The sequence below is a fragment of the Antennarius striatus genome, chromosome 14, assembly GCF_040054535.1.
Source record: "Antennarius striatus isolate MH-2024 chromosome 14, ASM4005453v1, whole genome shotgun sequence".
Taxonomy (NCBI): domain Eukaryota; kingdom Metazoa; phylum Chordata; class Actinopteri; order Lophiiformes; family Antennariidae; genus Antennarius; species Antennarius striatus.
The window spans coordinates 19,636,570-19,654,898 of record NC_090789.1 but is presented as its reverse complement, the minus strand read 5'-3'; the positions used below and the strand labels follow the sequence as shown (position 1 = coordinate 19,654,898).

Below are 18,329 nucleotides of genomic sequence, written 5' to 3'. Positions count from 1 at the left end.
TCAGGCGGTCCGCGGACCTCTATTTCCGGGTTGTGACGTAGGGCGTAGCTCGTCTTTGTTGATGACGTAAGGACGCAGTGAGTGAGTCTATTCTCTCGGTGCCGCGCTGGTTAGCATGAGCGACTCCCAAAGTTCTCCTTGATTAGTTAATCGTTCACTCGGGAAACGTTTGTCTGGAACGTTTGGATCCATCATGAGCACCTTGTGGATGGGCAACGTGAGTACCGTCTAATTCCTGGAACACGGTCTAATGCTGCGGCTAAGCTAGCGTTAGCTAGCCTTAGCACGACTAATCTAGAACCAGCACTAAAACACACACACACACACACTTCATGTAGAACACAACACACACTTCATGTAGAACACAACACACACTTCATGTAGAACACAACACACACTTCATGTAGAACACAACACACACTTCATGTAGAACACAACACACACTTCATGTAGAACACAACACACACTTCATGTAGAACACAACACACACTTCATGTAGAACACAACACACACTTCATGTAGAACACAGGAACAGCACTGATCTTCTCCTTTCAGCTTGTCCCTTCAGGGTCTCCACAGCCAATCAGTGTCCTCCATCTAACCCTGTCTTCTCATCCTCTTCTCTCACACCAACTACCTTCATGTCCTCTTTCATTACATCCATAAACCTCCTCTCTGGTCCTCCTCCAGACCTCCTGCCTGGCAGTTCACAACTCAGCATCCTTCCACCACTGCTGGTCCTGCACCAGGAGCCGGTGTGTCTTAGCCTCTGTGGCTCAGTGGAAAAGAATTGAGTGAACCACAAAAAGCCACGTTCTGTGTCGCAGTGCGCGGACGACCGACGCTCGTCGCGGGGGGGACGTGAGGGGGGACACCCCCGGGAAATGTTTTAGAAAACGGGGTTGTTTTCCTGCATTCTGAGGGCAAAATCTTGTGTTCAGTTTCCCTCCAAAAACCCACTAAAGCCAGCAGCTGGAGCTGAACTCTTTATTTCTGTCCTACTTTATGCAGGAATGAATGTGAGATTCAACCATTGAAAACTTCATTCACTCTGAAGATACAGTCAGACTAAATATTACTCAGTGTTTACTGGTAGTTTACTGAGACTAGGAGACATTTTAACTTTGACCACCACCAACACCATTGGTATGTCATAGTTTAGTTTAGTTTGTTTTTTTTAATTCAATAACATGATTTTTCATTTCAATTTAAAAAGACATATAAAACATCAAGCGAGGTGAAAACACATTTACATCATCGCTGGTTATTCCTGCTGGTCAGAGGGAACAAAAGTCTAAGACTACAAACAAGTATTGATAATATCTTTCATTGACCTGATCGGTCTGTCTCTCCCCCCCTCTCAGCATTCACCATTTGTTTATTAATGAGGACTTTAACACAAACTCTACTAGAAAACACTGGATTCTTTTGATCGATGGTCCTCACCTTGTCTTACACCAATTAACGGGTTCAACTTGTAAAAAAACTATATTTTGTTTTTCACTGGACGAGAGGAGGTCATGACCCGAGTGCATATTTAATGATCGGGAGCGTTCGGGTCACTTCGGCTATTTCCGTCAGCATGCTTCAGCTAAATTCCGTTGGCATGCGGAAATAGCGAGCGCCACTAGCGAGCGACAAAGTTTTAAGTTTTAGCCTTTTTTCTGTAAAAATAAGAACGCCATTGTGGCTACACAGTCTACAAACATTGTAGCCAATGTGGAATTTACTTCGCCTATGGCGAAGTGGCTAATGGCTAGCACAGGCCCAGCAATATATTCACTGTCTCTCCTCTGGACATGTCCAAACCATCTCAGTCTGGCCTCTCTGACTTTATCTCCAGAACCTCTAACATGTGCTGTCCCTCTGATGTACTCATTCCTGATCCTATCCATCCTGGTCACTCCCAGAGAGAACCTCAGCATCTTCATCTCTGCTACCTCCAGCTCTGTCTCCTGTCTTTTCCTCAGGGACACTGTCTCTAGACCAAACAACATCGCTGGTCTCACCACAGTTTTGTACACCTTTCCTTTCATTTTAGCTGAAACTCTTCTATCACACATCACACCTGACACTTTCCTCCACCCGTTCCATCCTGCCTGGACACGCTTCTTCACCTCTTTTCCACACTCTCCATTGCTCTGGACTGTTGACCCTAAGTACTTCAAATCCTCCACCTTCTTGATCTCTTCTCCCTGTAACCTCACTCTTCCACTTGGGTCCCTCTCATTCACACACATGTACTCTGTCTTACTGCGGCTAACCTTCATTCCTCTCCTTCCAGGACAGTTAGAGTTAACAGGGTTGACAGTTATATTTAACAGAGTTAACAGTTAACAGCCCTGACATTAATGTTAACATGTTAACCGGTGGGGATATCAAAGTTCCTGATCTCTTTTCTGATTCTGGTTCTGCAGCTTGAGACCTACATGGATGAGAAGTTCATCACCAGAGCGTTTTCCACCATGGGGGAGCAGGTGATGAACGTGCGGATCATACGCAACAAGATGACGGGGTAAGACCTGACTCTGCAGAGCATCTGTTCTTCTTCCTGATGATCTGTTCTGACTTCAAATAGTTTGCCATCACCCAGGGGTGCTCTGGGGTACTGCTTCGTGGAGATGACCGATGAAGCCACAGCTGAGAGATGTCTACGCAAAGTCAATGGAAAATCATTACCAGGAGCCAGTCCAGTATGAAGACATTGATCATTCACTGTCACTCCTTGTTTTTGTCTCAGTTGATCAAGAATCCTGCAAAATCCCTTTTCCTGTCTGTCGTCCACAGCCCACAAGATTCAAGTTAAATCGAGCCACCTTTGGGAAACAAGAACCTGGGTGAGTCTGCGTGAGTCTGTGGGCGGCTGTGGGTCGTCTGTAGGTTGGTCAGTCACCCACCCCACAGCCTCCTACTGAACCTCAAATTACCCCCAGTGGCTGTTCCACTGGTGTGTGAATGGTTGCTGCTGCTGGTGAGCAGACCATACCTTCATGGTGTGAATGTGTGAACGTGTGAATTCTGACTAATCCTGACTGACTAAAGGCCCAACAGAAGTCCAGCGTGTTACCGTTTCAATGCCCTTGCTGACGTGGTCAATAAGTCCTGTCCTTCTCCTCGTTTTAGTCAGATGTATTCTCTGTTTGTGGGAGACTTGACACCAGAGGTGGATGATGGGATGCTGTATGAGTTCTTTTACAACCGCTACCCTTCCTGTCGTGGTGGAAAAGTGGTGCTGGACAGCATGGGAAACTCAAAGTGAGTATTTACAAGTCAGCACAAGGGAAACTAGAACCAAGGCAATCAGAGAACGCAACACCCTGCGACCTACCCTGACTTACTTTGTGGGTACCCTGACCTACTTCCAGGGTAGGTCAGGGTACCCTGAAAGTAGTACCTGACTAGTGCGTATTGAGAAGGCCAGTGTGAGTAATACCATAGATCAAAGCACCGGCTTTGATCTATGGTCTTACTCACACTGGCCTTCTCCCTCGTCTTTCTATCTTAGCAACGTAACAACGTGCTGATATGTGAATGAACGTCTGTGCTCCTTTTGGCTCATAATATATCCTTAAAGAGATGTAGTTTATGAACCCCACATGTGATCATATTCATTTACTTCCTAAGCAGCATAAAGACGTACTTGTTCATCACTTCCCGCTTCAAAGCGGTGATGTACTGTAATTGTCAGTGTCCGTCCGTCCGTCCGTCTGTCCGTCCGTCCACCAAATATCTTCACAACCGTTCAGACAGATGAAACAAAAAGCACATGACTCAGGCAGCAAAGGGGACGAAGATGAGAGGATGACCTTGACCTTGAGAAAACTACGTCAGGATCAAAGTTCAACATTTGTACACTCAGGAACCGGATAAGATAGAAAGACGAGAAGATCAGTGTAAGACCATTAATCAAAGCTGGTGCTTTGATCTACCTATGCACTAGCTTTGATCTATGGTCAAAGCTAGTGCATTGCTTTGACCTACCCTGAAAGGACAAAGCTATGCACTAGTCAGATACTACTTTCAGGGTACCCTGACCTAAGCTGACCTACCCTGGAAGTAGATAAGGGTGAGTCGCGTGATGTTGCAGTCTCTGACTGCCTTGGTTCTAGTTACTAAAATGTATTTGAAGTATTTAAAAAGACCCGTGTAACAAGCGTATTTGTGACTCTGGGCCTTTAGTACATCAGGATGTACAGACATTACAATGACAGGAAACAGTTTAAATCCAGTGTGTTTGTCTGTGCTAGTCAGATGAAATCAGAGATGAAGACCGCCGTCAGCAGTGACTGCAGTGTGGATTTGCTTTGACCAGTGAGGTCAGAGGAACAGACATGACCTCTGTGGGGCAGTGGAGCAGGATCCACTCACATCCAGTTTAGTGGAGGACCTGTTACCATTTAAGGTCCTCCAAACCAATGAATTCAACAGCTCTGTTAATCCCACTGCCCTGGTGGAAGTCATTGGCTGTTTGAACTGGTGGGGGTGTGGTCAAGACTCTAAAGGTGCTTTCCTGTGTCTGTGCCACGGCTTGATGTTGTTTAGAGCGTCTGAAGCTTCACACAGGGTAGCAGGCTAGCTAATAGGGGTAGCAGGCTAGCTAATAGGGGTAGCAGGCTAGCTAATAGGGGTAGCAGGCTAGCTAATAGGGGTAGCAGGCTAGCTAATAGGGGTAGCAGGCTAGCTAACAGGGGTAGCAGGCTAGCCCTGTCCATATGTTCACTGGACGCCATCAGCGTAATGGCTCCCCGTGTGAGGTGGGTTTTTAAAGTGAACTATGTGAGTGTTAAAAGGTTTTTATGAACCAGGGCTCTCTGTTTGGTTTGGTTGGGGGGGGGGGGGGGGGGGCTTCAGATAATTCTGATTCAGTAAAGTCTGTTGAACATGAACACTGGCTTCATGCAAACCTCCAAACCAGCCCAGCTGACATCAGCTGGTCAGCCTGTAGCCAAAATCTGATCACGTGTCTGATTGTGATAAGTCTGACATGAACACTAGCTAACCTTCCTGTGAACATTCTGGCCCCATTTAGACCACAAACAGGGGCCAGGGGGAGTGACGGAGGCTGAAACCCAGACTGTTCATGTTCAGACCAGACTAACATCAAACACGCGTGTTTCAGGGGATTGACCCGACAGTCTGTTTCTCCCTGCAGGGGCTGTGGCTTCGTTCAGTTCCCAGATGAGCGGCTGCAGAAGCGGGCATTAGACGAGTGTCAGGGGTCGGTGGGGCTGGGCAGCAAGCCGCTGAGGCTCAGCCTGGCTGCCAGCAAGTGAGTCCTCAAAGACCTCAGGCCTTTGTTAGAAACGCGTCATGATGTTTGACGTGAAGCGTCTCTCTTCTCCTAAAGTTTGAGGAATAAGCCGCAGCAGAAGCAGCTGGAGGGCGACCCGTCCCAGTCCAGCTCAGGGTACGCCACTAGCTACGACCAGTACAGCCAGTACCAGCAGCAGGCCTACGCCGGGTACTACTCGTCCTGGAACTACGACCAGTCTGGAGCGTACGGCTACAGCTACCCCCAGTATGACTACTCACAGTACGGCGCTGCCGCCACACAGGTAGGCGCTGGTGTCTCACCGGCCGTCACACACCTGAGCACAAACATCGTTGTAACATGTGGATTCTTTTCAGGACACTGAACTTCAGGACGATGGACTTGAAGGTACGTGTGAGTATCCAGAACTACCGATCTTCCCTCAGTGATGAAGACGGAGTATTTGGAGCGGTGCATTCAGGTTTCATCGTTCATTCGGGTTTCTAGAATTTGGTAATGACAGCAACAGGAAGCGCCCCTTCAAACAGGATGTGGACTGTCTACAGTTCATGGGGCGATTGAGGTGTGTCAGATCAACATATACTGGGGGGTTTTCAGGCTGTTGATTATTCACAGGTGTGTGTTTAAACCAAAGGAAACTCCAGCAGGGACAGTCTGTACAGGGACAGGGACAGTCTGTACTGGGACAGGGACAGTCTGTGCTGGGACAGGGACAGTCTGTACTGGGACAGGGACAGTCTGTGCTGGGACAGGGACAGTCTGTACAGGGACAGGGACAGTCTGTGCTGGGACAGGGACAGTCTGTACTGGGACAGGGGCAGTCTACTGGGACAGGGAGAGTCTGTACTGGGACAGGGATAGTCTGTACTGGGACAGTCTGTACTGGGACAGGGGTAGTCTGTACTGGGACAGGGACAGTCTGTACTGGGACAGGGGTAGTCTGTACTGGGACAATCTGTACTGGGACAGGGGTAGTCTGTACTGGGACGGGCAGTCTGTACTGGGACAGGGGTAGTCTTTACTGGGACAGGGGTAGTCTGTACTGGGACAGGGGCAGTCTGTACTGGGACAGGGGTAGTCTGTACTGGGACAGGGGTAGTCTGTACTGGGACAGGCACAGTCTGTACTGGGACATGGGCAGTCTGTACTGGGACAGGCACAGTCTGTACTGGGACATGGGCAGTCTACTGGGACAGGGAGAGTCTGTACTGGGACAGGGATAGTCTGTACTGGGACAGTCTGTACTGGGACAGGGGTAGTCTGTACTGGGACAGGGACAGTCTGTACTGGGACAGGGGTAGTCTGTACTGGGACAGTCTGTACTGGGACAGTCTGTACTGGGACAGGGGTAGTCTGTACTGGGACAGGGACAGTCTGTACTGGGACAGGGGTAGTCTGTACTGGGACAGGGACAGTCTGTACTGGGACAGGGGCAGTCTGTACTGGGACAGGGGCAGTCTGTACTGGGACAGGGACAGTCTGTACTGGGACAGGGGCAGTCTGTACTGGGACAGGGGCAGTCTGTACTGGGACAGGGACAGTCTGTACTGTTAGTTGGGCTGGCTGTTCCACAACCTGAATGTTTTCATGGTGGTGAAGGCCTCTGGTCACCAGCAGACCAGAGCAGCGTTTATTTTATCACCTGTGTTTACACCTGTGTCCAGTCTGAACGGAGGGACTGAACACAGACTTACTGTCTAGATTGTCTGATTCAAACGTGTTGATAGCAGGTCAGGACTTTTGAACCATTGAACTTTTTAAACTGCTCCTGTTCTTGGAGCTTCTTGAGCCGTGTGGTTCTATCCTGCCTCCTGCTGTGCAGCTCTTTGACCAGATGTGTGTGTTGGTGCTGCAGATCCCGGTCTGGAATTGGACGTGGTGGAGACCAACAAGAAGTTCATGGAGCTCAGTGAGGAACTGTATGACGCTCTGAACGAGTGTCACTGGCAGCTGGCCGACATGGTGACGGAACAGGAGTACCTGACCTCCAGCCTCCCGGAGCCCATCTACTGCTGAGACGAGCGTCTTCACTCATTCCAGGGTTTTTACGTGTCTGTTGTTCCCTTGACAGCCAATATTACTCCGTGTACAATAACTAAACCAGGATGAGTTGTTTTTGTGTATAAACCTATTGAAAAAAATTGTGTATTTTTGATTGCATCATCCACAAATTTACAGCCTTTCTTCATAGTTCAAAAATGTTACACGAAAGGTAAAACTTTTTTTGAACTAAAATAAAAATGAATGGCATTTTATGTGTTATAAATAATGGATGACAGAGTTCTATATTCATCTGTATTCATTGTGTCATGTGGGGATCAAGATTGGGTTTCCCAGCATGCCTGGGGATGGTGTGTTTGAGGCCACGAAACCCTAAGTCGTCTTGTTCTGTGGGGTGTGTTCTGGAGGTTTACCAGTGTCCACATGCTCAGGTAGGGGGCCAGCAGACTGTTTTGTATGAAGACTGTCTAATCAATTGAGTCATTCAACAGGGTCACATGTATGACCTGACCTCAATGCAAAGCGTTTGATCTGTTTGTCAGGCGTTAGTCTGTACCAAACTGATTTGTGTGTATCTACTTTAAAAAGAGACTTCAGAGGGGGGGTGTCATCCGATATGGTACTGTGGTCTAGGTTGACCTCTGGTGGTATCCATGACTGTTTCCTTACACTTACACAGCCTGGCCATATTTGGGCATTCTTTGTCGAGCTCCACTTGCTGATGAAAACAGTGACTTGTGTTTATCTCGGTCCATCAGACTAATCCCGATGGATGTTGACCATGAGGTGGTGTGAGTGGTTGAAATGAAGCATCTGGAGTACCCCCTACTGACAGATAGCCAGGATACAGTCTAGGTGACAGGAACACCCACTGCTGAGTTCCTTCAGCTGATGAGATAGTACTCTGAAACTGATGACCAATCATTGGCTTCTACAAAAACATCTACAAAGACACGTACTTTGTGAATGGGCTGTTCATCATTTCAGAGTTTGGAGACTAGCCTGGTTTCCTTGCCAGTGTTTGATCCCCTACTTGAAAGCCTAGCTGGACAAACCCCACCTCCACTGCCTTCTATGGTTTTAAGCTAATGTTCCAGCAGAAAGACCTCCTTGATGATGATGACTCCATTCATTCGTTCCAGCGTGGAACAAGCCTTTTCTGCCCTGCAGACGTGTTCGTGTGCTACCTTTTCTATAGACTTCAGAACTGTTCAGTCTTTTTTTGATACAGCACCTTAAGGGACTGATGAAGGTATCAGGTCTCAGACGTTTAGAAATGACTGCCTGTGAAAATGAGTCTGTACCCCTTAAATTCTTCGTAGCCTGGACGACCAATGGGTTGAAGCGTTCAGTGTGGCAGTGCCTGAAATAAGCGGAGACACCAAAGCATTCGTTGAGTTGACCAGACATACGCAGGTTCGACATGGGAGCCTCCAGTACGTCACATGTACTGTATGTGTATTACATTGAGATATTCTTTGCAGCTACTAATTACCCAAAATCAAATGACTCTGAGTTCCCTCAAGGTTTGATCCTGGACCATCACCAACTCGCTGTGGTCACTGGGGGGAATGATGGGATACTTTAGATCGTGGTAAAGTGTAGACCTGAGTCCAGTCACCTTCCACACAAGATGAGGTCCTTCTCCAGAAAAGGGGTCCTTCCTAACAAAAGGACTCCCTTCAGCAGTAGCGTTATCTTGGTGCTACAGACATTACTACAGACATTACTACAGATATTACTAAAGATATTACTACAGACATTACTACAGATATTACTAATGATATTACTACAGACATTACTACATATATTACTAAATATATTACTACAGATATTACTACAGACATTACTACATATATTAGTAAAGATATTACTACAGATATTACAACAGATATTACTACAGACATTACTACAGATAGTACAACAGATATTACTACAGATATTACAACAGACATTACTACAGATATTACTACAGACATTACTAGACATTACTACAGATATTACTACAGACATTACTACAGATATTACTACAGATAGTACTAAAGATATTACTACAGATATTACTATAGTTATTACTAAAGATATTACTACAGATATTACTATAGATATTACTATAGATATTACTACAGATATTACTATAGATATTACTACAGACATTACTACAGATATTACTACAGAAATTACTACAGATATTACTACAGACATTACTACAGATATTACTACAGACATTACTACAGATATTACTAAAGATATTACTACAGATATTACTATAGATATTACTACAGATATTACTACAGGTATTACAACAGATATTACTACAGATAGTACTAAAGATATTACTACAGATATTACTATAGTTATTACCAAAGATATTACTACAGATATTACTATAGATATTACTATAGATATTACTACAGATATTACTACAGACATTACTACAGATATTACTACAGACATTACTACAGATATTACTACAGACATTACTACAGATATTACTACAGATAGTACTACAGATATTACTACAGATATTACTATAGATATTACTAAAGATATTACTACAGATATTACTATAGATATTACTACAGATATTACTATAGATATTACTACAGATATTACTACAGACATTACTAAAGATATTACTACAGACATTGCTACAGATATTACTACAGATATTACTACAGTTATTACTACAGACATTACTAAAGATATTACTACAGACATTGCTACAGATATTACTACAGATATTACTACAGTTATTACTACAGACATTACTAGAGAACACACACACTCCACAGGGAGAGGAATAGAACCAAAACCTTGTAGCTGCAGCAGCAGCGCCCCCCTGCGGCCCAGTGGGGTAAATGTTCTGTGTTCAGTTTGCTGATGGTACCGGAATGTTTTTATTTCGGTGTCTCACGTCACGCCGGTCCGCCGGTGATCAACCCATCGACTCTACACACACTCCAGTGTGTGTGTGTGTGTGTGTGTGTGTGTGTGTGTGTGTGTGTGTGTGTGTGTGTGTGTGTGGCTGATGGAGAAGTTGCTGCAGGATCAGAGGAAAAAGGTGAGTTTCTAGAGTCTCCTGGAGGAGGGACCGACGAGCAGCTCGGTGGGACGGGACACGTGTGTGTGTGTGTGTGTGTGTGTGCGTGTGTGTGTGTGCGTGTGTGTTTGTGAGTGTGTGTGTGTGCGTGTGTGTGTGTGCGCGCGTGTGTTTGTGAGTGTGTGTGCGTGCGTGTGTGTGTGTGTGTTTGTGAGTGTGTGTGTGCGTGCGTGTTTGTGAGTGTGTGTGCGTGTGTGTGTGTGTGTGTGTTGTCAGACGGGAAGCAGCAGCTCAGACCGGAGACTCGATCCCAGGCGGCTCCGCGGATCCGGATCAGGTGAGACGCGTTAGTCCCGCGTTAGTCCCGCGTTAGTCCCGCGTTAGTCCCGCGTTAGTCCCGCGTTAGTCCCGCGTTAGTCCCGCGTTAGTCCCGCGTTAGTCCCGCGTTAGTCCCGCGTTAGTCCCGCGTTAGTCCCGCGTTAGTCCCGCGTTAGTCCCGCGTTAGTCCCGCGTTAGTCCCGCGTTAGTCCCGCGTCCGGATCGGGCATGAATGGAGTGTAGACGTGTTCGTCTGGACTGTGTGTGTGTGTGTGTGTGTGTGTGTCTGTGTGTGTGTGTGTGTGTGTGTGTGTGTGTGTGTGTGTGTGTGTGTGTGTGTGTGTGTGTGTCTGTGTGTGTGTGTGTGTGTGTGTGTGTGTGTGTGTGTGTGTGTGTGTGTGTGTGTGTGTGTGTGTGTGTGTGGTGGGGTGGGGGCTCTCTTCCTGCAGCCTAAGTTGTGTCTCCGGTGGGACCGGGACACGTTACCGGTTCCGTTACCGGTTCCGTTACCGGTACCGGTAACGGAACCGGTAACGGTCTCGCGCGCTGCGCAGCGTTCCTGAACTGTCATTGGTCAGTTGTGACCTCATAGGAAAGGAATTCACGTCACATTCAGAACAAAGAACAAAATAATCACAATGATAATGAAACGTGTTGCTGGACTGTGATTGGTTGCTGATCCCTGGGGTTCACCAGGACCCCCCAGGAGGAGGAACACCTGGTGAGGCCGTTCAGTGAATTCTGTGAGGGTCTGATGTCTGACATCAGTAAGGATCCAGACACAGAATCAGGATCAGGTCCTGGCTGTGGGGGGGGGGGGGGGGGGGGGGGGTCAGCACTGAACATCACAGCAGCTCCTGAGATGAAGGACCCCACAGGAGGGAAGGCTCCTCACCGTCAGGAACCGGATCACCTGGGGGGGGGGTTGTCGTCCTCTGTGAACTGGTCTCGAACAAGTTGTTGGGTGTCGTGTTGGAGGGATTTATCTTTTAAAAAGCGAAGCGATCCTGATTAAAACACTGGACACAGCGGCAGGAAATGAACACATGAATTTAAACAAATGTAGGAGATGAGCACAGATGATGCTGACATTTGATCATTTTGTTTTCTAATGTAGGTTTAGTCCATGAGATCTGGCCTAACCCTAACCCCTAACCCTAACCCTAACCCCTAACCGCTAACCCTAACCCTAACCCTAACCCTAACCCCTAACCGCTAACCCTAACCCCTAACCCTAACCGCTAACCCTAACCCTAACCCCTAACCCTAACCCCTAACCGCTAACCCTAACCCTAACCCTAACCCCTAACCCCTAACCCTTAACCCCTAACCCCTAACCCTAACCCCTAACCGCTAACCCTAACCCTACCCCTAACCCCTAACCCCTAACCCTAACCTCACCCCTGAAAGCTTTTGTAAAATCCTGTGATGAAACAAGTGTTAGAACTACTGGAGCCACTTCCAGAGGAGACCCCCCCCCATGTGAAGTTTAACTCAAACTGTTTCTCAGTTAAAGATTCCTGGATGTGGAACTCGCTGCCGTTACCTATTGTAGAGTCTGACTCAGTTTAACCCAAACCTAACCTGACTCTATTGAGTCTGACTCTACATCAGTTTAAACTGAACCTAACCTGACTTTATTCTAGAGTCTGACTCAGTTTAACCTGAACCTAACCTGACTCTATTGAGTCTGACTCAGTTTAACCTGAACCTAACCTGACTCTATTGAGTCTGACTCAGTTTAAACTGAACCTAACCTGACTCTATTCTAGAGTCTGACTCAGTTTAACCTGAACCTAACCTGACTCTATTGAGTCTGACTCAGTTTAACCTGAACCTAACCTGACTCTATTGAGTCTGACTCAGTTTAACCTGAACCTAACCTGACTCTATTGAGTCTGACTCAGTTTAACCTGAACCTAACCTGACTCTATTGAGTCTGACTCAGTTTAACCTGAACCTAACCTGACTCTATTGAGTCTGACTCAGTTTAACCTGAACCTAACCTGGCTGGAGGACAGTCAGAGGAGTCAGTGTTGGAGTTGTGATCACGAGAGCTGCTGCTGGTCAGGGGGGGTTAGTGTGATTATATGTGTGCATCGTTATGGTGGTGAGTTGATCCGTTCTTGACGTGTCCTGTTCTTGTTTGTGGATCCATGGATCTCTTTTTATGGGTGTGTTGGGGTGGGGGGGTTGATTTATGTTGTTTTAACTTACTTTGATAGTTGAATTTTCATAAACCTACCGTATTTCTGCATTTGCTCTGGAACTACCGATGAAAATGATCTTTAAGCTGTCTGTGGTCCCGATCAGATCAATAACTAAAACAAATAAAATGAGTTCAGGGCGGCGCGGTGGTGCAGTGGGTCGCACTGTCGCCGCACAGCAAGGCGGTTCTGGGTTCAAGTCCCGCTCTGTGTGGAGTTTGCATGTTCTCCCCGTGTCTGCGTGGGTTCTGTCCGGGTTCTCCACCCCCCCCCCCCAGACACTTGAACTTCAGGTCCCGACTTGACTGTAGGGGTGTGTGCGTGGTTGTGTGTCTTTCTGTAGCTCCATGCTGCACTGGCGTTGCACCCGGAGTTTCCCCCGCCCCATGCTCTAAGCCAGCTGGGATAGGCTCCAGCCCCCTGTGACCCCCCACAGCGGATGACGCGGTAGGAAGATGGATGGAAAATAAATAAAAATAGAACAGGTTTAACCCAGGCTTCATTTGTTGATGGATTCAGGTTTTTGTCTGTGAAGTTCACTACAAAAATGATCGTAGGCTGCAGGTATTAGTATTCTCCTAATTTGTGCAATATTGTAGTGAACACCACTAGTGTGTTCTAGTGTGTTCTAGTGTGTTCTAGTGTGTTCTAGTGTGTTCTGCACCACTAGTGAAGAATGCACTCAGAACATAATCCACGTAGGCTGAAATGTCCTTTCTGCTTCAGCAAGAAAAGTTGGAAACTGTCAAAGGAAGGCTCAACAGTCTCAGATGCAGCCATTAAAAAGTGTAAAGCACTCCCCAGTCTGATTTTATCTCCGCCCCCCCACCCACCCCCCCACCCATACGTAGGTGAGTGTGTGAATGGAGATCAGCTCTCCTCACGCCGACAGACTGACACAACATTTGCATTAATGCTGACGCTGCTGAAGATTTCCTGTCCAAATCTGTTCTGTTTTCTGAATCAACGGGGTGGGGGTCCCGTGTGACGGCTAACGTTTGTGTCATTGTGTCACTACTATGTGAAGGATCACCGTATCCTGTTGTATAACATGGTTCATTATGTCCTCTTTGCAGATAGTGAGTTCCCAAAAGGTTTGCTGTTTGGGAACTAGCAAAGGAGTTGTGGTTTGGGAACAAGGTGAATTTAACTTCAGTATCCGTCCGTTAGGTGTTTCCTCTGCATGTTTCTCTGAAACACTTTCATTAGCCTCTAATGGTCTCTGGCTCCACCTCAAACTTTGCTTTCTGGCTTTTGGCTCTCAGTGACATAAATGCCATCGACCCAACAGGAGCACAATCGTCCACATTCCTCACCAGGAAGGCAGTGCAGGTCTGTTCAGACTTCTGCTTCTCTGTCACCTCACTTGGAGGCTTTTTGCCACTCTTTTGGCAGATTTGAAGGCAGTTAAATATGGATGATAAAACCACCAAATATACTGTCAGTGGTTTCAGTGCTCAAGATAAAGGTCCATGTTTGTTAGTCTGGTTCTTCTTTCAGGGCACACACACTTTATTCACTAAATATGTTTGAGCATTTTAGGCAACAACTTCTGCCCCAATGGGATCGTCCCCCACTGATGGAGGCCTAGTTGTTACAGGGGGGTTTGAGTTCTGGGGCAACGGGGGCAGAGACAAACACAGGTTTGAACTTTAAGAATATGTGATGAAAGAAGAAGGCAGAAGGACGGTTCTGGTGGGGAGTGGAGGCCTGGGAGCTGAGACAGGACCAGGCTACGTTTGATTCGATGTTAGCCTCGTCCGCTGGATCTCAGGGAGCGAGAGGAAAACCTGCCACGCCTCCTGCCACACACACCACAGGGAGGCAAAATCAGAGTAAAACAACCTTAACCATCCCTAACCCCCCCACGGATGTCTACCCGGGTTGTTGGGAAACCTGCAGTCAAAGTCCAATAATAAAAGACTAAGGGCCTGAGAACCCCAGACCCCTCTTAGTCCACTGAAAACTGTAACACGATCCTGAATGTTCCTCATGAAGCTTCATGTGTGAGGGTAGATAGTTCCTCACTGACACCTACTGAACATCCTGGTCACGTGACGTTTGGTCTTCACAGCTCCGAGCTGCCAGGTCAGCGTACTGATCGGAGTCTGAGATTAGATTAAAAGTGTTTCAGAATTCTAATGCTTATATAAAATTCAAAATACTGTGAACAAATTTTATGTACAAACTGATATAGAATCAATATTGATCAATATTGTTGTGATATTACAGGCTGGTAACTTATGGTCTGTTTAGTCTGTTTTACTACCCTCACTTGGAGGAGAAATGGTTCTGGGTTCTTAAGGGTTAAACTCTACTGTCTTTGTATATTTATTACTGATTATCTTATGTAATTACTTATCAATTATTCCTTGTTTGAAATGTGAAAACTGTTGTTAGTTGTTGTCATGACAACGTGTTGAAAACACACTTATTCCTGAGTTACCATCTCCAGCCTGATGGTCTGTTCAGATGAACTCTGTCTCATGACGTGTAGGTCCTGGCTTCAGTTCGTACGTTCATCATTTGGGAAGGAGAGAGTTCAGTTGACCTGGACCCCCCCCCAAAACCCACTGCTAGCTGCCTCTGAATTCTAATCCCTGTAGCCTTGAACAAAGATAGATGGTAACTACACAACTGTGTGCTAACTGCTAGCTAGAGACAAGTATCTGTTGGTTCTGTACTAACGTGTGAACTGTTCTCCTCTCACACGGATCTGACCAGGGACTGAAGCTGTGAAGCTCTGAGGACCAGGGACTGAAGCTGTGAAGCTCTGAGGACCAGGGTCTGAAGCCGTGAAGCTCTGAGGACCAGGGACCGAAGCCGTGAAGCTCTGAGGACCAGGGACTGAAGCTGTGAAGCTCTGAGGACCAGGGACTGAAGCTGTGAAGCTCTGAGGACCAGGGACTGAAGCTGTGAAGCTCTGAGGACCAGGGACTGAAGCCGTGAAGCTCTGAGGACCATGAAGTCTAACGGGGGCCGTAACGGGGGCCGAGGCACGCCTGCAGCTTCCCCGCCCAGCAAACGGAGGTGTTGTTTCTCCTTACGAGGCAGAAAGAAGAAGGAGGGCGTCGTCCGAGGAAAGCTCCGCATGCGCTCCACGCCGGGGGCCTTCATGGTGGTGGGGGTCGTGGTGGTGCTGGTGGGCACCGGCCTGGCGATGGCGGGATACTGGCCCTACAGGATGAACAAGTCCTCCTTCCTGGACGCGGATGCAGACAGGGACGGGTCCCAGACGTCTGGTTGGAGTCTGGGCCTCCTGTCGGCGGGGGTCCTCCACAGCGAGCAGATGAAGCTGCTGGGGCCCGTCGTCATGGGGGTGGGGCTCTTCATCCTCATCTGTGCCAACACGGTCCTGTACGAGAACAGAGACCGGGAGACCCAGATGCTGCTGGCTCAGATGCGGAGCGTCATCTGCTCCGTCTCCACGGCGATGCCCTCAGCACACCTTCAGGAGGGGGCAGCAGCCAATCAGACGGCCCGACACTACCAGTGGGTCAGCAGCCTACCTGCTGCTCAGCTCAACGTCCTCTGTCTCCACCCACTCGCCAGCTCAGAGCCCCTGCTCCCACGAGGGACCGGAGCCCCCCAGCAGGACCTTCAGGACGTGTACCAGCTGGCTGTCCTCCAGACACAGGCCCCCCCCGACCAGGAGTCGAAGGCTCCCCCCTCCGTGGGCTCCGCCCACTCCCGCTCCAGCCCCTGTCATTCCAGTCAAAGGGCCAACAGACAGTCAGCTGCTGAGCCTGGGGGCGGGGGCAGCGTCACCCCCCACCTAAACAGCTTGGTGTCTGCCAGCTCCATGTCCACCCTGGGGGTAGACGAGGGGGACGCCCCCCCTCAGCCGCGGCGCTGCCACAGCATGAGCTACCGGACTAACCGTCACGCAGCCCGAGCTCACGCGTGTCCCTCAGAGGGGGGGCGGGCGACGCCACCTGTCCCGCTGAGGAAAGAGGCGGAGTCTCAGGTGTGTTTGAACATCCCTGAGCAGATGGAGGAGCAGACCCACAGGAGCTGGCCTCAGGTGGACCTGGGGGGTGGACGGCGCTACCTGGAGCTGGAGGGTAAAGAAGACTCTGTGGACAAACTGCTGGACCTGCTGGCGCAGCGGGGCTCTCAGGGGGGGCACGGCTTTGGCTCGGGGCCTTTCCAGTGATGCACATTCCTGAACCTTCCTCACAATCCAGCATGACTGCCAAGTTCTGATTATACTTTAATTTATTTAACTGAACATTGTTGGACGCTGTTTGGGGCGGCGTCCGTCACAAAGACCCCCCTGAAGGTCACTCTGCTGGGCTGGACTTGGTCGATGTTACGTAACCGAAGGAACGTTCTAGAGGCCCAATGCGGCCACGTGAGAGATCTTTGACTTCAACACTTGGTATTTGTAGCAATATTACCCTGCATGTGGATGTCGCCATGAACAGACAGTGTTAAGAGGACGGGGGGGGGTTATTGTGCAATGAATCTGGAGCCAAACTGAAGAGCTGACTGCGTCCTGACTGACGTCTGCTGCTGAGATGCTGCAGACCTCCTGACCTGTGGGGAGAAGCTGCCTCCATCACGTGTGGAGAGAAACGTCGTTAGTGAACGGGCCAAACACAACCCCCTGGGGTTACACTTGGGTTCTGTTTGGTTCCATTTGGCCATCAACACAAACTGTTGATGTCTGTGTGTGTGTGTGTGTGTGTGTGTGTGTGTGTGTGTCCTAACATTCCAGGATATAACATTTACAGTGAGAGAACACGTGTGTGCATCAGACAACTTGTGTTGAAATGACCACAGGTGGAGGTCATGAACCCGGTCAGCCTTCGTTTCCTGAAACATTCCTTTGACTTCATGAAGGTGTATTCTGTGTGTGAGGCCAGCATGAGAGCTCTACCTGAGTGGATGCTGGTTCTATGATGGTTCTGTTGTGTAGATACAGATTCTCTGCTGAGGGAACCCACGGCTCAACCTCGTGAGAACCCGATGCCATCATTACATTCACTGAAGGTCTCACAACCATCACCAGTCCAGACTACATACAGTCTGTAATGAGCGTCAACAGGTGCAGCCTTCGTGAAGGTAAAGGCTGCCCCCCAGCACCCACCAACGTGTCAGCTCATGTCCCTTTGATAACAGATTATCTACCACTAATTAGTGTGTTAATCCTGTTAGACCAGTGGTTCTTAACCTTGTTGGAGGTACCGGACCCTCCTGGATTCACACGCTCACTCACTGAACCCTTCTTTAGTAAAATTTTTTTTATTTTTTTAAAAAATTTAAGACATAATTGTATGTTTTCCTGGTGTATTTAATGAATTGTGCATTAATGTCACCTTTTTCAAAGAACTAAACCAAGACAGTGCATGAACTGACATGAAATGACCTACCTGTAAATCAGTCTGACTTCTGCTGTTGTCATAGAGACCAGTTCAGATATGCGTGGCTTCACCTTGACAGGTGTTACTCTGATGTCATTTCACACCAAAGTCTGTTTCTGTTG

General features: G+C 48.1%; 2 protein-coding genes across 4 annotated transcripts; both read left to right on the top strand.

Moving 5' to 3' along the window:
- Positions 1 to 70: 70 nt before the first annotated feature.
- On the top strand, positions 71 to 7,526 carry LOC137607265 (tRNA selenocysteine 1-associated protein 1-like). 3 transcript variants are annotated; one of them, XM_068332909.1, is made up of 9 exons: positions 71 to 217; positions 2,418 to 2,515; positions 2,594 to 2,693; positions 2,788 to 2,837; positions 3,124 to 3,255; positions 5,153 to 5,269; positions 5,348 to 5,555; positions 5,629 to 5,659; positions 7,128 to 7,524. In XM_068332909.1, the coding sequence occupies exons 1-9, from the start codon at positions 194 to 196 to the stop codon at positions 7,286 to 7,288; spliced, it is 921 nt and encodes a 306-aa protein (XP_068189010.1). In that variant the 5' UTR covers positions 71 to 193; the 3' UTR covers positions 7,289 to 7,524. The 3 variants fall into 3 exon arrangements, with proteins under 3 accessions (XP_068189010.1, XP_068189009.1, XP_068189011.1); XM_068332908.1 differs by having other exon boundaries at positions 2,579 to 2,693; XM_068332910.1 differs by lacking the exon at positions 3,124 to 3,255 and having other exon boundaries at positions 2,579 to 2,693; positions 7,128 to 7,526.
- An 8,086-nt stretch (positions 7,527 to 15,612) lies between these two features.
- tmem200b (transmembrane protein 200B) lies at positions 15,613 to 17,132 on the top strand. Its single transcript, XM_068332322.1, has one exon. It carries the CDS (start codon positions 15,804 to 15,806, stop codon positions 16,995 to 16,997), a length of 1,194 nt encoding a protein of 397 aa, XP_068188423.1. The 5' UTR covers positions 15,613 to 15,803; the 3' UTR covers positions 16,998 to 17,132.
- The last annotated feature ends 1,197 nt before the right edge of the window (positions 17,133 to 18,329 follow it).

What these genes read in the sequence shown, in the direction of transcription:
- LOC137607265 (XM_068332908.1), top strand. Translation starts at nt 194, where the DNA reads ATGAGCACCTTGTGGATGGGCAAC. An exon ending in GACAGCATGGGAAACTCAAA is followed by an intron (nt 3,256 to 5,152) that starts GTGAGTATTTAC and finishes TTCTCCCTGCAG; the next exon opens with GGGCTGTGGCTTCGTTCAGT. An exon ending in ACGGCGCTGCCGCCACACAG is followed by an intron (nt 5,556 to 5,628) that starts GTAGGCGCTGGT and finishes GATTCTTTTCAG; the next exon opens with GACACTGAACTTCAGGACGA.
- tmem200b (XM_068332322.1), top strand. Translation starts at nt 15,804, where the DNA reads ATGAAGTCTAACGGGGGCCGTAACGGGGGCCGAGGCACGCCTGCAGCT.